The sequence below is a fragment of the Dasypus novemcinctus genome, chromosome 10 (genome assembly GCF_030445035.2).
Source record: "Dasypus novemcinctus isolate mDasNov1 chromosome 10, mDasNov1.1.hap2, whole genome shotgun sequence".
NCBI classification, from domain to species: domain Eukaryota; kingdom Metazoa; phylum Chordata; class Mammalia; order Cingulata; family Dasypodidae; genus Dasypus; species Dasypus novemcinctus.
In genome coordinates this window covers 46,093,322-46,113,061 of record NC_080682.1, presented here as the reverse complement: position 1 = coordinate 46,113,061, position 19,740 = coordinate 46,093,322, and the positions used below count along the sequence as shown (strand labels likewise).

The 19,740-nt window shown below is 60.8% G+C and overlaps 1 protein-coding gene across 1 annotated transcript in view; it reads left to right on the top strand.

The window, feature by feature from the left end:
- Positions 1 to 19,740, top strand: part of TSPAN18 (tetraspanin 18) — a 190,504-nt gene that overhangs the window by 165,678 nt on the left and 5,086 nt on the right. The window contains exons 4-8 of the mRNA XM_058305489.2: positions 2,018 to 2,090; positions 3,914 to 4,108; positions 12,901 to 12,975; positions 13,900 to 13,998; positions 14,490 to 14,672. Of these exons, the coding sequence (XP_058161472.1) occupies positions 2,028 to 2,090; positions 3,914 to 4,108; positions 12,901 to 12,975; positions 13,900 to 13,998; positions 14,490 to 14,672 (615 nt within the window). The 5' untranslated portion in view covers positions 2,018 to 2,027. The remainder of the gene's footprint in view (positions 1 to 2,017; positions 2,091 to 3,913; positions 4,109 to 12,900; positions 12,976 to 13,899; positions 13,999 to 14,489; positions 14,673 to 19,740) is intronic.

Sequence of the window (19,740 nt, the reverse complement as noted above, 5' to 3'; positions counted from 1 at the left end):
CTGCCCCCTTTTCTGTTGCCACCAGCCATGCACAGACGTTCCAGTTTCTCATCAAAACGTGATGAGTTTTTATGGTGACCATCCTTGACGGGGTGAACCAAATGCCCTTTTCAAAGACTCCAGCTTAGAGCAAGACGCAGCCTGCCCTTGGCCCTGTCCTGCCCGAGTGGGGCAGGGCTGGAAAGAGCGGGGTGTGTGGCAGGCCCCCTCCCTGTGCTATGGGGGTGCCAGCCTTGCTGGTGGGGAGAGCATGCTCGGGGCGGGACAGGACAGGTTTGCCGAGTGCCACCATGCGCCGGGGACCTGGAGATGCTGGTTCTAACCCTGGCCTGCCTGCACCCAGCTGAGCGGCTGTGGCCCTCAGCACCCCACCCCCCAGCCCCTCGACTGGACCTCCAGCTGCCGGCGTGCAGGGAGTCACGAGAGTGCCGGCACCCTCTCCACCTGCTGCTGCGGGAATAGGGGAGAGAACACCCACAAAGCCCTGGGCACGGGGCCACTGTCTAATCCTAGGCCCCGGAGCGACGCTCTGAGGTGGGATTTATCAGCCTTACTCTGCGGATGAGGAAACTGAGTCCAGCCGTGTCCTGTGGGAAGGTGTGGGGAAGCAGCCGGGCGCCACCTCCCCCCTCACCCACCCCACTCCACCAGCGCCCAGGGCCCCTCCCGAGCCTGCCACAGAGGAGCCAAGCTCCGCTGGGCGCCCTGGAGAGAAGCTTGCGGCTGGCTTGACCCTGGCCTTGTGGGACGGGGGCGTGTTGCTTTCTTTGTGTGTGTGTGCTTGCTGTCTGCTCTTGGTGTCCACTCGCTGTGCGCTCTTCTGTGTTTTTGCTTGTCTCCCTTCTTTGTTGCGTCGCCTTGCTCTCTGCGGCGCTCGTGGGCAGGGCGGCCCAGGGCGCAAACCCAGGGCCTCCCATATGGTAGACAGGAGCCCAACTGATTGAGCCACGGCCGCTTCCCTGTTGTTTTCATTTTGTGCCTCAGTTTCCTCACCTCTAACAAGGTTCTCCAATCCCTGCTCTGGACAATCCCCTGGAGTGTCATGAAGAAAAAGTAAAAATATTGAAGAGGAATGTGGCTTGTGCATCGTGGGGTCTGTTTGACCGCACTGGTGGGTGCTGTCTGCTTCCCCCCGGGGTGCAGTGGGGCTGCATCCCATTGGTCCCAAACCCCAGTCCAGGCAGACAGTAGATGCTCAATAAATGCTAGTTGAAGAGGATCGTGCTCAGGACCCGCTGCCATGGGTATACTTTCAGGAAGGGACAGGAAAGGCTCGGGGGGAGGGGAGGGTTTAGCCCCAGGAGGGGCTGGGACACCCAGTGGGGCTCGCACCTCCTCTCCCTGAGTCCCTCCGCGCTGCGCCCGGGGCTACCCTGGCCGATCCCGCGGTCTGGAGGTGCCGGGGGGCGGCGGGGAGGCAGCCCTGAGTCCTGATCCTGGCTCTGTGACCCAGTCCCACGTGATTCTGACCCTTCGTTTTCTCGTCTGTTTAACTGAGCACTCACACCTGCAATGGCATCGAGTCCCACCGCCGAGCACGCGGTGCTGCGCTCTTTCAGGAAATCATGGCACCCTTAGACAAAGGTTCCAGTGGATTTTTCGTGTGTGTGATGAAATGCACATAACATAAAATTGACCATTGTCGCCATTTCAAGGGGTATGATTCAGTGGCGTTAATTACATTCCCAATGTTGTGAAGCCATCACCAAAGCCTCTGTTTTTAATCTCCATTTTAAAGATGGAGAGAGCAAGACAGAGAGGTGGAGTAACCTGCTCGAGGCCACACAGCAAATGAATGGTAGAGCCAGGGCTCGCACCCAGGCCGACTGTCTCTAGAGGACTCACCCCCAACTCCCACCCCACGGGGCAAAGTGTCCGTGAGAAAGCCTCCCTCGTTCTCCCCCAGCTGCAAGGGTGGGGCTGGCTGCTGGGCCCCCGTGGGGGGGCGAGGAAGGGGCAGGGGTCCTTTCCAGGTGGGTCGCCTGGCGGAAGGACTGAGGCGGCCTCGCTCTTGCAGGCAGAGCATCATGGAAGGTGACTGTCTGAGCTGCGTGAAGTACCTGATGTTTGTCTTCAATTTCTTCATTTTCGTGAGTAGCCCGCGTTCGCCGGCCTCCCCGGGCCTGCTGGGTGGGCGGGACTGGCCACCGCGTGGGAAGAGCGCCACTGCGCCGAGGCCAGGGGCCAGCGCGGGCCCAGCAGCAGACCCGCTGCCCGGCCAGGGGCCAGCAGGGGAGGCCCCAGCAGCTCCCGCTGCACCCCAAAGGGCCCCCGGCAGGGGAGGGGGCTTCTGAGCAGACCCTGGGGTGTCTCGGCTCCCCTGGCAGAGGGGGGCTCGGTCCTGGCTGGCGTCTTGGTGGCGGAGCCTGGTGAGGAGTGGGGGCGGGGCAGTCAGAGGGCAGCCGGGGGGAGCCCCGCCGGCCCTGACCCCCTGAGCTGGAGAGGCTGAGCCGGCGTAGCCCCCGGACGGAATTAGAAACGCCCCAGGGATTGAGGGCCTGGGAGCAGCCCCCCAACACAGAGGAGGAGGAGGGTCCTGCAGGCTTGCCCTTAGCCAGGCCCTGGAGGAGGAAGGTCCCTGCGAAAGCCAGGCTCCTCTGTCTGTCCGTCCGCCTCTCCCTGCGTTTCCACGCGCTCCGATGACTCCCCGGGTTGCCTTCCTGCCCTGGGGTCCTGCAGGGCGGGCTCGGCCCACTCGCCGTCTAACCACCCCCCGCCCGAGCCAGTGCCCGGCCGGCTGCCCCTCGCCCGGGCCCTGCCGCGAGGCCGGGGGCCGAGCGGGCGGCGCAGCTTTCGTGGGGTTTCTGTAGGGGGCGGAGGAGACAGGCTTGGCCCAGCACTCGGGCCACAATGGAGGCGGCGCCGACAGCCGGCCCCGCGGTGCCCCCTTCCCCGCTCCCCGCTGCTCGTCCCTCAGGCCGTCCGTGCCCCCACGACACTCGGACGCCGTCCTTTGCGCCCAGCCGCCCGGCCCGGGCCCTTGACCGGCAGGCCCCTCCCCGCTCGGGCGCAGCCCTGCTGTTGGCCGGTCACCACCATCTGTTCCCTCAGGCGGGCCTCTCAGGGCTCCGGCTGTCCCTGCAACAGATTCGCATCCAGTACTTACCTGTGCCCAGGAGAAATGGGGCAGATATTTTATTGAAACCTACTAATAAGCACGTTCACATCCATGCTGCCCTTTCTTCCCCAGGGCTGCTTTGGGAAGGGCAAATTATTATTTCCTTTTAACCATGAGGAAGCTAAGGCTCAGAGGGGGTAAGCCACTAACCAAGGTCACACAGCTAGTAAGTGGCACAGCCTTTTCCTCTGGACTAAGCTGCCTCTCTCTAAAGATAAGTAGGCACGGAGAGAGATGGGCCATGCAGACAAGGACATAAATAAGTAGGCTTCTGAGCCTCAGATTTGAAGCTGGGAAGCCCACCCTGACTAAGCGTGCCCAGGACAATGCAGGGGCCCAGGGACAATCATGTTCAAGGTCCTTGGGGCCGGGGGTCAGGAAGCCTGAGATTCAGCTCTGGCTCTGCCAGGGATTTACTGTGTGACCTTTGGCAAGTCGCTTGCCCTCTCTGGGCCTCAATGTGGAATGGGAGAATTGGACTAGATGCCCCATAATCCTGTAGCTCTGACATTGAAAGAGAGTGCAGAAGTGGCAGGTATCCTCCGTGCAGTCCTCTGCAGCCTGGATTTAGAGGATGCATGCTACACTTAAGGTCGGGCTAAGGAGGAAAATCAAAGCAGTTAAAAGCTCTGCTGGGACCTGGGCTCCTGGTGCAAAGGCGCTCCCGGCCCAGCTCACCCAGCTCGCTGCGCCTCTGACCTGGGCGTGGCGCGGGAGCACGTGTGTTGTGGGGCGGCTGACCTCCACGTTTGCCTGTTTCTTCCTCTGCCCCCGCCCCGCTGGCCCTGGGAGCAGCTGGGTGGAGCCTGCCTGCTGGGCCTCGGCACCTGGGTCCTAGTGGACCCCACCGGCTTCCGGGAGATCGTGGCCGCCAACCCCCTGCTGGTCACGGGCGTCTACCTCCTGCTGGCCCTGGGGGGCCTGCTCTTCCTGCTCGGCTTCCTGGGCTGCTGCGGCGCCGTCCGCGAGAACAAGTGTCTGCTGCTGCTCGTGAGTAGCCCCTCCCCCACCCCACCCATGGGTGCCCCGGGGGCGGGGGGGGCTGCTAACCCCCAGGCCCTGCCCGGCTTCCCTTCAGAAACTGACCCGTCCTTCCCCAACTGGAGGCTGTCGACGCCAGAAGGCGTGCGCGCGACCAGCGCATCCACCGCCCCGCCACCCCCACTTTGCGTCAGTGACCCCGAAGCCCAGAGAGGCTCGGGGACCTGCCCAGGGTCCCCCAGGTTGCTGGAGGCAGAGGCGGGCTCAGGCCAGTGCCCCCCGCCCCACCGCGGGCCACGTCCTCGCCTCTGGGGAGCTGCTTTCCTGCAGCAGCACCCCACTCCTCCTTCCTGCCTCCACCCCCCCGAGGATCTCATCCTGCTCCCCGGGGGCGGGCAGGTCGTCAGCCTTTTCCACTTGCCTCTGTGGCCCCGGCTTCCGGGACTTGCTCTCTGCACCAGGTGTACGCCTGAGATTTGGGCGAGCTGTCCCCAGGTCATTTTAAATGGGGAAACTGAGTCCTCGAGAGGGGAAATGACTCATCCGACGCCACACGGCTGTGAAGTGGTGGAGCTGGAATCCAAACCCAGCAGTCAGGGTCAAACCTAGCTTGGACAGGCAGAGCTTGTCCCCCAGGGGATGGCACTGAACCTCCCCAGCCCTGAAAGGCTGACCACTGCTCCAGTTTCCGAAGGAGACCAAGGCTCCGGGGTGGACGTGGCAAAGCCGAGAGTCCTCAGGGTCTCCGTCGCTCGGGTCTGAACGGCCAGGCCCCCCTGAGGCTCGGTGGACCGAGGACAGGCCACAGGGCGCGGCTGGGCTACTTGCTCGCCTTGAAGAACTCTCGGAAACAGCTAAGATGCTTCGCCGCTGGATAAACCGTCTCCCCTCCCGGATCTCCAGATCGTATCCAGGGACGACGGGCTCGCGGGAGCGTCCTCGGTCACTCGATAAAGGTCCCCGAATGCCTAGCACGGGCCGAGTTCACCGGGTGCCCACGCTGCTCGGCGATCAAGGGAGCCCGCCCTCGCTCAAGGCCAAGTAGGCGGCCGCGGAGTGGCCGCGGATGAGCCGGCCTGGGAGGCCCTGGATTTGAGGTCCAGCTCTGTCCCCTGACTGTGCGACTCTGCGGCTTCTTGACCTCCCCAAGCTTTAGTGCCTCTGCCTGTTAAATGAGGCGGTCGGCAAGCTCAGGCCCGGGCTGGAGGCAAAGCCAGGGAGCGTTGGAGAGCTGCACGCTGGAGCGTGCTCTGGTGCCCTCCGCTCTCCCTCCGTCCTTCCGCTCTCGTTGCTTTCCTGGCTTTGCCGGAAGGGTTCTTTCCTCCCCGCAAAGGCCCGTGGGCCCCCAGGACTGGAACTTCCGGGTCGAGCCTTGTCCTGCTACAAGGTCAGTTAGAACAGAGCAGCGGGTGTGGGATGGGCCAGGGTTAAGCGATGGGAAGACCCAGCTGCTCAGCTGGGGGAACGGACCTGCAGGGCTTTTGCTCTGTGCTGTGGGTGAGCGAGCGCCCGGGGAAGGCTGGGAGGCAGCGAGGGGCGCCAGGCCTTCTTCCCGGATCAGGGCACCCCGCGCCGCCCCCATTCGTGCCTCATCGAGAAAGTGAAATCGGCTGGGAAGCGAGTGGCTCAGGAGCCTTGAGGCCTGTCCAGCAACAGTGTGCAGTAAACCCACAAACTTCCCTTCGAGAGACACAAAGAAAATGCACGCACGCCCCCTGGCGGACGCGCTCTCCGGCGCCGCTGCCCCACGCGTGGAAAAGCCTGGGCTTGCGGGGCCCAAAGGGACTTCACCCAGGGGCTGGGCTCTGGGCCCCCGGGCGCACCAACTCTCCCCCGCCGCCTCTTCACCTCGGCCCCCGGGGTTCCTTCACTGTTAATGGGCTCACCTCCCAAGCCAAGACGGGAAGCCAGGCTGGCGCTCCTGTCTGGGAGCAAGGCTGGGACCTCTCAAGGCTTCCGCTAAGTGCCTCCCTCCAAACTTGCCAGCTGGACACGGGCCTCCTCTTTCCCCAGCACCCAGGGAGGAGAGGACGGGGCCCAGGGAGCAGGTGTGCCCAGAGCCCCCGGCATAGCGCCCAGGCGGGCGGCCAGGCGCCCCCTCACCCACTCCTTCTGACTTCTTTCTCCCTCGTGCTGTCTCTCCCAGTATGTTTATCCCTATCTCTTTTTCCTCTCTCTGCCTTTCTCCCTGTCTCTCTCTCTCTGCTTTCTCTCTCTTTTCTTAAAGATTTATTTTTTATTTATTTCTCTCCCCTTTCCCCTGCCCCCAGCTGTCTCCTCTCTGTGTCCATTCGCTGTGTGTTCTTCTGTGCCCGCTTGTATTCTTGTCAGCAGCATTGGGAATCTGTGTCTCTTTTTTGTTGTGTCATTTTGCTGCGTCAGCTCTCTGTGTGTGCAGTGCCACTCCTGGGAGCTTTTTTCACACTGGGCGGCTCTCCTTATGGGGTGCTCTCCTTGCACGTGGGGCTCCCCTACGTGGGGGTACCCCTATGTGGCAGGGCTCTCCTTGCACACATCAGCACTGCATGTGGGCCAGCTCCACACGGGTCAAGGAGGCCCTGAGTTTGAACCGTGGACCTCCCATGTGGTAGGCGGACGCCCTATCGGTTGAGCCACGTCTGCTTCCCTCACTGCTTTTCTCTTGATCTTTTTGTTCTTATCCCAGCTCCTGCTCCTCTCCCTCTCCCTCTTCTTGTCTCTGCACCCCTCTCTCTCTTTTTCCATCCCTGCTTTTTCTTTCTTCTCCTCTCTCTCTGTTTTTCTGAAGCCCAGGTAAAGCACGCAAGCCACTTGCCCAGGGTCACGGTTTGGTTTGGAGGAGGGACTCTGGGACCCAGGACCACCGTCTCCCAGACCAAGGCTGGTCCAAGGACTCCCAGCCTGGAATGGATGCGGGGGTCCCAAATCCACCCAAAACTACATGCAGAATGTTAAAAGAGGGCCGGGGATGTGTATGTCTGTGTGTGTGCTGCAGCTTCTGGAAGGTTTTCAAAGAGGTTCATACCTAAAAAATAAGAACTATTCTTGCTTCCGACTTGAACCTAGCTTTGTGGGAGTTCCTGCTGAAGAGGGGTGTGATGGTTAGGCTAACGTGTCAACTCAGGAAGGTACTTGTGCCCAGTTGTTTGGTCAAGCAAGCACTGGGCTAACTGTAATACAAGGACGTTTTAGGCTTTAGTCATCGGTAAGTTTACTGCATAGGTGGCTGATTACATCTGCCTCGACCAGGGAGATTGCCATCAGCAACGAGTGACGCTTTATCCAATCAGTTGAATGCCTTAAAAGGGGAAGTGATTTCAGCATGGAGTGAGAATTTCCCAGCTCATCTTTGGACAGCCAGCATCTCCCAGAACTCATCAAGGACCTTTACCGGGCTTTCACTGGAGCCCCTGGCTGCAGCCTGCCTGCGGAACCTGGACTTGTGCATCCCCACTGTCGCGCGAGAGACTCGTGTACAATCTCATACTACTGGCAGATATCTCCTGTTGACTCTGTTTCCCTAGAGAGCCCTAACACCAGGGGCAGCGAGCCTCACCTCTGATGGCCCTGCTAGAACCACAAGGCCAAGGCCTGGGTCTGCCGGGAGGGTGGGAAGACTTGTCTTCCACAGGGCGAGGAGAAGGCACAGTCAGCCCCTCAGGAGCCCTGGTCTACCGGGCCGCGGAGGAAGCAGTCCTGGAGATGGAGATGAGCTGAGCGTCCTCCTCCCTCTGCTCTGAGGCCGGACGCTCCCCACGGCCACAGGACCCTTAGATGGGAATAGGCACCTAAGGACCTCATGATCCATCTCTAAGGACACATTTCCCAAACTCTCCTGCGGGGGCATTGTACAGCATTTTCACATACAGTGGTCAATTTAGCCCAGCCAGTGATGGAAATCTGGTGGCATCTCTTTTTCCTTTTTTGCTTACCTTTGAGCATTTCAAGGATTTTTTTTTCTTGCCAATTTATCTAAAGATTCTCATTTTTTAAAATAGTGTATAAGAAAGGCATGCTCAATGGGAAAGTGATCTGCACAAAGAGGTGAGTGTCTTGAAAAGAGGTAAGCGAGCGGAACTGAACAGGAGGTCAGTAAATTAGGTAAATATTTATGAGAAATGAGAGGGGAAAGCAGACGGGCCCTTAGGCAGATGGGTTGAAAAAGACGTTACCGCCCCACGTTAAGTTTTTCCATCTCAAGCAAAGGGTTGTCGATTTGCAGTTCCGGAATAACTGGCGACTGTGCATCAGGCAAGCAAGAGTGAGGCTGGGTCAGCACACGCCAACGGGCCCTGGGGAAGGCTGGGGACACCCCTGGAAGCGTCGGGGCACACCCAGCCCAGTCCAGGGCGAACCCCTCCAGAGAACAGAGGCGGCCTGTGCTCAGCACAAGGAGGTGCTTTCCCGCTGGAAAAGGGCAGCGGGTGGAAGTGGCACTGTGACTGACGCCAGCATGCCATGCCCCCTTCCTTCTGAGACACGCTCGTGTACACGTGGGTCGCCCCTTGGTCTCTGCGCTTGGGACCACGTTCCAAGTGGCAGCAGTGGGAGGGAGGTGAGCAGAGCCCCTCTCTGGGGAGTCCCGCTGTCCCTATCCACACGTTACTCTCCAATTTATCTCCTGCTGCTTCTGCACAACGGAAGCCCTCTGAGCACAGGGCCCATCTCTGCAGTGTGTGCATTTGTTTGTCAAGGCCTAGCGGGGTGCCTGGCGCTTGGTGGGTGCCCGATAAACAGTCCTGGAGTGAAGGAGCAGAGAGGAGGCAGTTTCAGAGGTGTGGGGAAGAGCGTGCATGGGCACTGGGTCAGAGAAGCCTGGCTACCAATCCCTGCTCTGTCACCTCCTGGCTGTGTGGCCTGGGACCAGTTACTTAACCTCTCTGGACCTCAGATTCCTCGTGTGTGGATGAGAATAACAGTACCGCCTCCCCCGCTGCCTTCATTTCCCAGGGCTGCTGTAACAGACTCCTGTACACTGGTTGGCTTAAACACAGGACTCAGGTGGCCCCCAGTTTGGAGGCTAGAAACCCGGCATCCAGGTATTGGCAGGCCAGGCCGTCTCTGAAGTCCGCGCTGTTCCGGTGGTGGCTTGCTGGCGATCCGCCTCTACCGCTGGCACATGGCGATGTGTCTGTCTGTCTCCCCCTGGGGCATGTCCTACTCTGGTGTCCAATTTCCTTGTGGATAAGGTCTCCCGTCAGATTGAGCTAAAAGCCGCCCTGATTCTTTTTGGCCTTCACATCTTCAAAGAGCCTACTGTCCAGTGCGCGCACACCCCCAGGAGGAGCTCGGGGCTTGAGCAGGGCTCAGTGGGGGTCCTGGGTCAATTGACCACGCCAGCCTCGCGCTGTGATCACCACCCAGTGAGAAAAACGTGCGTCTTGCTTAGCTCTATCCCTGGCACACGTCAGCACTGATAAAAGGGGAGGCTAAAATAGTGGATGTCACCCCCCAGGGACCCCGAGGGCCGTTTGCAAGTCTAAAGACCTGGAGGCTCTGGTGGTGTCCAGGATAACTTGGTGAGAGGCCGTGGTCTGCAGTCAAGTCCCACCACTAGGTCCAATGGCCGGTCCTTTCAGAGCCACGGTTTCCCCATCAGTGCAACGGGGGTGATGACGATACCAGCTCCCACCTCGCCAGGCTGCTGAGAGCCCAGTGGAATGACCACTGGGAGCCTCTGTGGTCAGCGCTCGGCTATTTTGGCAGAGAACACCGGCGCCGACGCCCGGCTTCAGGAAGGACGTGCTTCCTCTTGGTTCTGAGCCACCGTCCGAGGAGCCCTTGGTGGTGCCAGCTTGAGCTCAGCACTCCCCCTGCCCTGTCTCGCGTGAGCCGTGCTAAGTCATCCTGGGCAGCACACACTCCCAGGGCAACGAGCTCACCGGGTGCCCAAGGCTTGGGACCTGCCTCAACCACAGGCGGTAACTGGGGAAGGGACAGTCGGTGGCCAAAGCCAGCCTAGCCGCCTTGCCATGGACAGAAACCATTTCCGGGGCTGCTCTTTGCCTGTCTGAGGATCTGCCAGTGGCTCGGAGCGGGCGGGAGGCAGAGGTTCTTCGTAGAAGCTACACAAAGTGGACCCGGGCAGCGCTCCATCACCAGCCGAACGGAGGTGCCGGGACCCGTGCAGGGACCTCGCCTCTATCGCTGCCAGAAGAGGGGAGGGGCCACAGAAGCTGGGGACACACCCAGAGCCCGCCAGCCTTGGAGGAGCCGCGGGGACGGAGCTTGGATCCCAGGGAGCCCCGACCTTGAGGAAATGCAGAAGCTTCTGTCCTGGGGAGCGACCCCCCATGCAGATTCTCTGGGCGGGCTGCACAGCTGGCCCCAGCAAGGGGACCCACTGACCCCTGGGAACCAGACCCCCAGAACTCAGCCACAGGCTTCATCAGACAGAGACGAGAGTCATGGAGCTGTGGAGGGAGCCCTGGATTAGGAGCGCGGGGCTGGCTCTGAAGTTCACCAGCTGCGCACCTTTGAACTTGTCCTTTCCCTTCTCTGTGCTTCAGTTTCCCCCACTGCGGGCAAAAGCATCCGGCTCGAACAGCAAAACGCCTCCATGAGACCCAAGATCTGCAGCACAGGTGGCTTAAGCCTGGTGACAGCCTTGTGGAATCTGGAGGGATGGTGGCAGGAGGGACAGCCAGATGAGCGCGCAGAGCCGGACGTCCTGGCTGAAGGCCCATGAGCAAAAGGAGGGCTGCGGTCGGGCCACACCCACGCCTCGTGCTCGCCACGCGGTTCAAGCACGGGTTTGACCTTGTGCCTGTCACGCGGCGATTTGTCTGTGTCCCCCTGTGGCTTGGACAGTTAGGAGACAAATGAAAAAACAACTGCTCGATGGTGCTAGGAGATGTTGAAGATGTTCCAGGCACAATGGAGTTTGTCTAAATCCGTCCTGGCATGCTCTCCCGAAGCGTCCAGAGCCCAGGCAGTTGGGGACCAGTGTGGCCTTGGGGCAACTGCACCCTCTACGGGCAGCTCCTGCTTGAACTAGAACAGGGAAGGAACATAAAGGGCCTTCCAGGGTGGGGTAAAGGGGCTGAGGACCCTTCTTCTGGTGGAAAAACAAGTTCCAGAAGAGATGCCTCCAGGCGCACAGGAGCGTCTTAGGAAACCAGCGCCAAGCGCACCACGGAGAAGCGGTTTGGGAGGCTCGTTTAATACCTCTGCAGGCGGGCTGGCCCCGCCGCCTCCTGCCCTTGTAATAATCTCGACAGTGGGGAGCGCTGCTCAGGCTCCTGGACGTGTGAAAAACGTTCACATCGTTATTTCATTATTCCCCACAATAACGAATGCCCCACTGGGTGGGAGCTGCCAATACCATTTTACTGACAAGGAAACTGAGGCCTGAGGGGGTGTGAGGGATTGTCCGAAGTTGCACAAATCAGGCGGGCGGGATCAGGCGGCCTTCGCCGAGCGCAGCCCGCTGCCCCCTTGCAGCCCCTGCACGTCCACTGCCGGCTGGTGATTCCGAGGACAGTGATGCCAGGGTTCAGGTCTTGGGTGTGGCCAGGCCAGGTGACCAAGAGGGTGAGCGAGAACCCAGTGCCTGTGTGGGCAGCAGAATCAGCTTCCACGTCTGGTGGAAGACTCCAGGGTTGCCATGGAATCTGTAAAGGTCAAGGACATCGATGCCAAATAACGAGACAGAGCCGTTTCCTCTTTCTTCTGCCAACAGTCCTGGGCCCAAAACTGTGCCCACAGGGCTGAGATGTAGCAGGAGAGCAAGGTCACCTCCTGCCATCACGCGAGTCGTTCGCTCACCTGGTAACCCAGCAGCGCTGCCTGCGCTGCCCTGGGCCCTGGAAGTGCAGAGTGCGGATTCCGCCCTGCGCCCAAGTTAGGAATCCGTGCAGGCACAGCTTCTGCCGCGTGGACGCCTCCACTGGACGCTGAGGTGGGGGGGCACCCAGAGGGAGGAGGGCTTCCTTCTGCCTGGGCGTGTCAGGAAAGGCTTCTCCCCAGGAGAGGGGCTGGGGGGTACTCTGGTCTGGAAAAATGAGGAGTTGGTGGGGGAGGAAGGGAAGGGCATTTCTGGCAGAAGGAACAGAGTCTGTGAAGGCCCTGAGGTAAGAAGCATCGTGGTTAGTTTGGCAGCATCAAGAAATGCAGAAGTGAGTCAGGGCGGGCTGTGTCAGAGCGCAGACTCCAGCCCCGGAGTGTTCACGTGCTGATGGACGCACCACCTTTCCCCGAGCCTTGCTCTTTTGTTGGGGCTGCAGATCAGCATCGCCTTCCCACTTCCTGGGAAGGAGGGGTGGAGAGCAGGAAGGCAGGTGGTGGCGGAGTGGGCAGGGAAGCTGCCGGAGAGGCAGACCCCCAAGTCTCTGAGACGTCAGCACCTACCAAGGGTCCCCTGAATGTCAGCGGGGCAGGGTGCGGGTGGCAGTTGGGGTGGGGAAGCCAGCCCGGGACCCACAAGGCACCCAGGATTCCCACAGCTTATGTAATCCACCTGGAGGGGGAACAAATGGGTTTCATCCACAGCTTCCTTCCAGGGCTGCCTGAGAGGGTTGTTCAGGTCGTGCACTGCACCAAGGGGTACCGTTTGTACTAAAGGCATATTTGTGTGTTTACTTTTCCCATATTTTTCTTACAACCTTGTTGATTCTAAGGATAGAATGTTGGAATGTTATGTTTTGAAAGACGGCTGGCCGGTGGCAGTGGCGTGTCTTACCAGATCAACACCTTACACCAACTGTGTGACAGATGGAAGGGCACCACGGCGCGGCATCAGTGCGTGCCCGCCCGACCCCTCCCGGGGCGCCCCGCTGCGCTGGCTGCCGCGGGGCTCAGGAGCCTGCCCCCTCTCTTTGCAGTTCTTCCTGTTCATCCTGATCATCTTCCTGGCTGAGCTCTCCGCAGCCATCCTGGCCTTCATCTTCAGAGAAAACGTACGTGCCACCCCTGCCTCCCACCCCCGCCAGTGGGAGGGCAGTGCCCCCGGCAGCCCCGCCCCCTCAGCTTCTCAGAGTGGCGGCCTGAGAACTGCACTTGCAGCACTTCCACCCCACCCCGTGACACCCCAGCCCAGCGAGGGGCCCTGCAAGGACTTTTCCAGAAGGTCACAGTCAGAGGCCGTCAACGGTCTCAGCCTTTCCAAAGCAGCCGGTGCACCCCACGCTTGCTTCTGGAATCCCCATCCATGCCCTGCCCCGCAGAGGTCAGCAGGCATCCTCAGGCCAGCGAAGGAGAGTCAGAGGGGCCACGCCTGAGCCCCAGCACGTGTGACGGGCAAGAGGACGTGGGAGAGCCCTCCGGAGGGCCCCGGCCAGCGGCCTCCTTTGCCCCCCGCAGGCCATCGTCCAGGGGCTCAGACACACCCAGGGCACCAGCGGCTCCCCTCAGGGGCACCCCAGCCAAAGTGGGGGGAGGGAACGGTGAAGGGGTGGCCCTGGGGTGGCGGGCAAGCCGTCTGCCGAGAGGAGAAGGTGGGCCCTTTGGGCAGAGAAGCCCCGTGCTGGCATCTGCCCGGAAGCTGCCCTCCGTGGCAGCCTGACGCTTTTAGAGCAGGCCCGGCCTCTGCAGACGCCTCTGGAATCCCCTCCTCTGGCTCTGGCCCTCCAAGGACCCCTGCCTGCACCCTGGCTTCTGCAGGGCCTGGGAGTCAGGGCCTCTGCTTGGCTGTCTGGGGCGTGGCCCGGGGAGGGCGCCCTGGCCCCGGGTTGGCCCAGCAGGTGGCTGGCCTGCCTTCTTCAGATGGGTGCCCCGGCAGGGCCTCCTCGCGTGGCAGCTTGGGGGGCCCCGGGACACGGATCACGGGGAGGCGAGGGCCAGATGGCTGCCGGGTCCCAGCCCACTGCCCGCTCTGTCCCCAGCTCACCCGCGAGTTCTTCACCAAGGAGCTCGCCAAGCACTACCAGGGCAACAACGACACTGATGTCTTCTCCGCCACCTGGAACTCGGTCATGATCACAGTGAGTGACCCCCGGGGCACTGCGAGCAGGCAGGGCCAGCGCCCAGGGTCGCAAACGTCTAGCCACCAGGGCCCTCTCCCACCCGCGCCCGTGGCAGACATTAATAATCGATTGCCATACCTGGTGCCGCATTTCGGGTGGACATTGCTAGGCAGTCCGATCAAGTCAAAACTGGGGATGACACCCGAGGCTCGGGTGCTCAATGAGCAGTACCTGTCATGGAGGAGAATTCCTCACACCACCTGTTTATTGAGTGACTGGGAGTAAGGTAGGAGTTGCTATTATCACCCCCATTTTGCAGACGAGGACATCGAAGGCTCAGAGAAGCTGAGCGGTTTTCCCCAGGTCATACAAGATGAGTGGAGCCGGCATGTGACAGGCCTCCTGACTCTGCGTTTAGTGCTCCTCTGCTGTGGCCTCTGCAGAGGCTGTCCCTCCCTGCCCCGCGCTGGTCCCGGCCCACCCAGCCCTTGTCTTTGCTCTCCTCCTAGTTTGGTTGCTGTGGAGTCAACGGGCCTGAAGACTTTAAGTTTGCGTCGGTTTTCCGGCTCCTGACTTTGGGCGGCGACGAGGTCCCCGAGGCCTGCTGTCGGCGAGAACCCCAGAGCCGGGCCGGGGTGGTGCTGAGCAGGGAGGAGTGCCTCCTGGGAAGGGACCTGTTCCTCAACAAGCAGGTATGGGCCCCGCTGCCCCGGCCGCAGTCCAGACCAGCCCTGGGGTGGCGGGGGCGGCGGGCCCGGAGGGTCTGGGGGCACCCAGGAATCCCACGCGAGTGCTGGCTGTGGCCTCTGACCCGGGGCTGATGGCGGGCGCCCGAGATGCAGCCACAGGGCGTGAAGCGTGAGATTGGCGGGTGGTCCGGGGATGGCCCGGGTCAGAGGAGCGGGCAGTGTCGGGCTGGCACCAGGGGATGAGTAGGAGTTTCCCACTTTCCCAGGCAGAACACTCCCTGAGCTCCCAGGAATAGAGACTGGGGACCAGGACCAGGATGTCACGGCGAGGGGGCCTTTTATTTAGAGAAAGCTCACAGGTGGCAAGTGGGGGCACCTTGGAAGGAAGCCTTCCCTCCCTCTGCCACCTCTGGGAGAAGCAGGGACGTTGCCCCTCTCCGTGAGACCAGCATTGCCCTGGCATCTGAACGCTCTCCTCGCCGATCAGCCCCACCCTGCAATGTGTGAGTGTGTGTGAGAGAGAGGGAGGGAGAGGCCAGCTGGGCAGGAAGGCAGGAGCAAGAATGAGGGCGAGCCGAGCCCGAGCGCCAGCCTCTAACTGGGTGGCATGGGGAGAGGTGCAGGTGCAGGGGACATAGCAGGGGACAGAGGCAAGGCCCGCCTTCCCGTGGGGCTCACGCTCTAGTTTGGGAAAGCAGATGCTAAACAAGCAAGAAGTAAACAAAGAGCAATCATTTCACATGACAATAATTGCTGTGAAGAAAAGAAAATCAGATGATGGGCTAACGGTGGCCTGGGGCGGGGGAGCAGGGCAGGCCTGTCCGGGTCCCGGAGGAGGTGACAGTGAGCCGAGGCCTGACCCTGGCCATCTGATGAGGCCCTTTCCAGCCCCACCTTTGCTCCATGAACTCAGCGCCTCTGTCCCCGGCACCCACCCATGTCAAGTCACGGGACGCGGCTGACCCGACAGCTGCACCCCCTCTGCCCCACGCATTCCTGCCCTCCTAAAGTGGGAGCAGAGGCATAAATTAGGAGATGAAGGTCCTGGAATCTAGCGTAGGATTCCAGCTGGTGGGCTTGGAGCATGGAGGACGCCACACCAGAGGTTTGGTGCACAGGCTTGGGGAGACCTGCCTGGGGAGAGGCCAGGGGATGTGGGGAAGCTTCCAGGCTTGGGTGTGAGGCAGCCTGGCTGGATTCTCAGCCCCTTACCTGCTGCATCACCATGGGCCAGGCCCCCTCCGGACCTCAGGTGCCCCCTCCCACGGCATGCTTCATTCCCTGCTTCCTCCTTGGAAAGAGCGTGCTTATTGCCCTCCGTCAGCACCAGCAAACACTGCGCTCCCCGGCTCCCTTGCAGCTAGGTCACGGGACTGAGTTCAAAGCGAGGTGAGCAGAAGTGATTTGTGCAGCTGGAGTCACCTCCTTAAGAGAAAGCACCCGTCCCTACCTCCTCCCCCCGGCTGGGAGGCGACCGTGGGGACGAGCCCTCTCGGTGGATGAGAGCAGGCCCCTGGGCTGGCGAGGAGGAGCCTGGGCCCCTGACAACTCCACGAAACGCAACAGCTGCCATGGCTCAGGATCGTACACGAAAGCCGAGAGACGTCCAGCTGGTTTGAAGGGCTGCTGTGTGGGACAGCCAAACCTAGAGCCTCCCAATGCCGCTTGTAATTGTTCAGGAGGCTTTTCGTGGGGCCCTGTCCGTCGGGTTTCATCTGACGGTCCCCACTGCTGGATTCGCCCTTCACTGGGAGGCCTCCTTCCATCTCCTGGGCACGGCTTTGAAATCAGAGCTCTTCAGAGAAGTCCCTGCAGAGCCACATGAATTCTTCATAATGCCCTTCCTCTTTTCCTCATGAGGATCATTGGAGATTGACTTCAGGGATTTCTTTTCTGACACACTCGCCTCGCTCCTGAGCACTCTTCCCTTTTGAAAGCTCCTGCTGGGGCATGATCTCCACTTGTTTTGCTCCCAAATCCCAGGATGCATTTCTGACTTGGTCTCACGTCCCCAGCACAGGGCTTGAGTCAGCAAGCAGCACATTCGACTTCCGAGAACTGAAACCCTAAATAGAGGTCTTATGTAACAGCCAGTTCACATTTCAGACGTGGCAAGAATTCTGGAAGAAAGTGACTGGTTGCATTTATTTATGAATGGGTCTGCCAGGTCAGTCATGAGTGGGTCTCTATTATCCTTGTGCCTTCCCTTGTAGTCATCACTTCGTGGTGGCAAAATGGCTGCCACGGGGAAGCGGATGTGGCTCAACCAACTGGGCTCCCGTCCACCATACAGGAGGTCCAGGGTTCGATGCCCAGGGCCTCCTGCTGAGGGCAAGCTGGCCCACATGGAGTGCCGGCCCACATGGGAAAGCCGCCCCACGCAGGAGTGCCGGCTGACAACTGAGAGCTGGTGCAGCAAGACGCAAGAAGAGGCACAGAGGAGAGAAAATATTAAGATGTAGTGGAACAGGGAGCTGAGGTGGTACAAGAGAGTGATCGCCACTCTCCCACCCCGGAGGTCCCAGGATCAGTTCCCAGAGCCGCCTAATGACAGTATAAGCAGACACAGAAGAACACACAGCAAATGGACACAGAGAGCAGACACTAGGGGGAATGGGGGTGGGGAGGTAAATAAAATAAATCTTAAAAAAAAAAAAAAGGCTGCCACGGCTCCAGGCATCCCATCTGTGTTCAAGGCAGGGACTAAGGGAAAGTGTGGCGCCAGCCACTTGCCCAGAACCACACTAGACCACTCTGCATGTCTCGCTGGACAGACTGTATCCCTTGGCCACCAAGAGCCAAGGCAGAGGGCACCATTCGGAGGGTGTTGACTTAGTCAATCAGCCCTATTTACCATTGAACTCCAAACGAAGAAATCCTGAAAGAAGGTGACCTGTGGAGAATTCCCAGGCTCCCCCACTGAAAGGAGTGGAGCCCCCTGTGGCAGGTTCTCCAGCTTAATTTCCCAGCTGCCTCTGCTTCAAGACAGTCACCCGGCAAGTCAAGACTGTGTCTTCCTGCTACACAAAATGAGGGGGTTGCCTCGTAGATGGTGATCTTGCTAGACCTGACTCCAGGCCAATATGGTGACTACCAGTAAGAAGTTACCATATTCCCCATTTGGGTAGGTGGTCTTGAATCTTCTCTCCTACAGCATCACCCTGGTTCTCTGCTTCAATCCCACCCCAGTGCTCCCCACTTGCTCCTTCATCGGCTATAAGGGTGGGTGCCACTCTCCTTGACACAAAGTGCTACAGCCTCCTGGCAAGAAAAACCACTGTAGCTGATGAGAGAGACATGTGCAAAGGCCCTGGGGTGGGAGGAGGCCCGCTGGGTTCCAAGAACCGAGAAAAGACCCCTGTGGGTGGAGCCCAGTGAGCAAACAGGGCAGGGCTCGCTCGCGGTGAGGCTGTCAGCAGGGCCGGGCCACAGGGGGCGAAGGTGCTGCAGGAGCAGCGGAGGCCAGGCTGAATTCTCTGTGGGGAGGGGTGTGGCCACGTGGGCGCTTTGGCTGCTCCGGCCGGGGACTAGAGGTGGGCCCGAGCGGACAGAGGGATTTTACACTGGTCCCAGTGGGAAAGGACAGTGGTTTGGACAGGGTGATGCAGTGGAGACAGACAGGGGTGTGTGGATCTGAGAAATTTTCAGGAGTTGAAATCCAGCAGCCCTGGGGATAAGCCAGCTAGCGGGGTGAAGGCGAGCAGGGACTGTGGAGGATTCTTGGGGCTCTGGTTTGGGGGACGATCCTGAACTGGATTTGGGGCATGTTGAGTGGGAGGTGCCCTGGGAGCAGCCAAGCACAGGCACCCAGTGGGCAGCTGGATGGGGGGGCTGGAGCTCGGGGCAGGCCCCGGTGGGGGCTGTCACAGCGTCCTAGGGCAGCTGTGACGGAGGACCCAGGCTGGTGCCTTCAAACAAGAGACACGCGTTGTCTCGTGGACCGGAGGCCACCGTGGGAAATCCAGGGGCCGCTGGGCCGCGCTGCGTCGGGTGTGGAGGGAGGCCTGGCCCTGGCCTCCGTGGGCTCCCGGCCTCCCCGCCTTGGCCAGCACACGCCCATCGCCACGCCCGTCTCCCCACGGCCACCTCCCTCTGTCCGCCTGCGCCTGCGTCCACGCTTCCCTCTTCTGAGGACGCCAGCCCTGGTGGGTTGTTTAACCAGCTTGGCTTCGCCTTAACTAACAACACCTCCAGAGGTCACCCTTCCAAATAAGGTGGTGCTCCCAAGAGGGCTCGGGACTTGCACGTGTATTGGGGGAGCTCAAGGCAGCGCAGCAGTGGTCCTTGTGGTGGCAGCTCTGGCCTGCCTGCCGCTGCCCGGTTAGGCCAGGAGGGTGGGGGTGGGTGCCGTCGGGGTGGCGGCTCCCCGCGGAGACGGGGGGTCGAGTGCTGGCAGCTGCACCCCCAGGAGCCGGGGAGGCTGTCGTGGGTGGGGGGAGGAGAGCGGTCTCCTCTGTGTGACTCCCGGGCAGGGCCAGGGAAGGGATGGGAACCCATCATGAAGGGGAGGGCAAGATCGCGCCCAGGGTGTAGACCCAAAACCCGAATTCAGAGCGGATGGGGCGACGGCCGTGGACTGCAGCTCCGGGCGTTGCCATTTCTGTCTGTCTGTCTCGGTCTGTCTGTCCCCAGGACTGCTGAAGCAGCAGTAACAGCAGGGGGCGTAAGTCCACGTAGGGGCTCCCCGTGGGCTGGGCTGGCCCTTGCAGGCTGGGGCCGGGGTGTGAGCGGGGACTGAGGGGGGTTGTGTGTCCCTGGGGCAGGGTCTGAAGCTTGGAAATCCCCCGGCATCCAGGCTGCTCGTAAGAACGAGTAAAGGGGTGGGGGCTCCAGGAGGGAGAGCTGGGGGCCCCAGGGAGCACTTGTGCCATTTAAAGGGAGCAGCTGCTGACAGTGCCGGGCACTGCTCCGTGGAAATGGCTGCATCGTCTAGTTTTTTGAGCACGGCAGCAGAATTTTCACAGATTGCTTTGTGAAATTTCCCAATGTTCAGTCACGTGGCACTGGGTCTGTGATCCATTTGGCCCTGTGGCCAGCAGCTTTCATCCGCCTTAGGGGAGCACCACTGCCC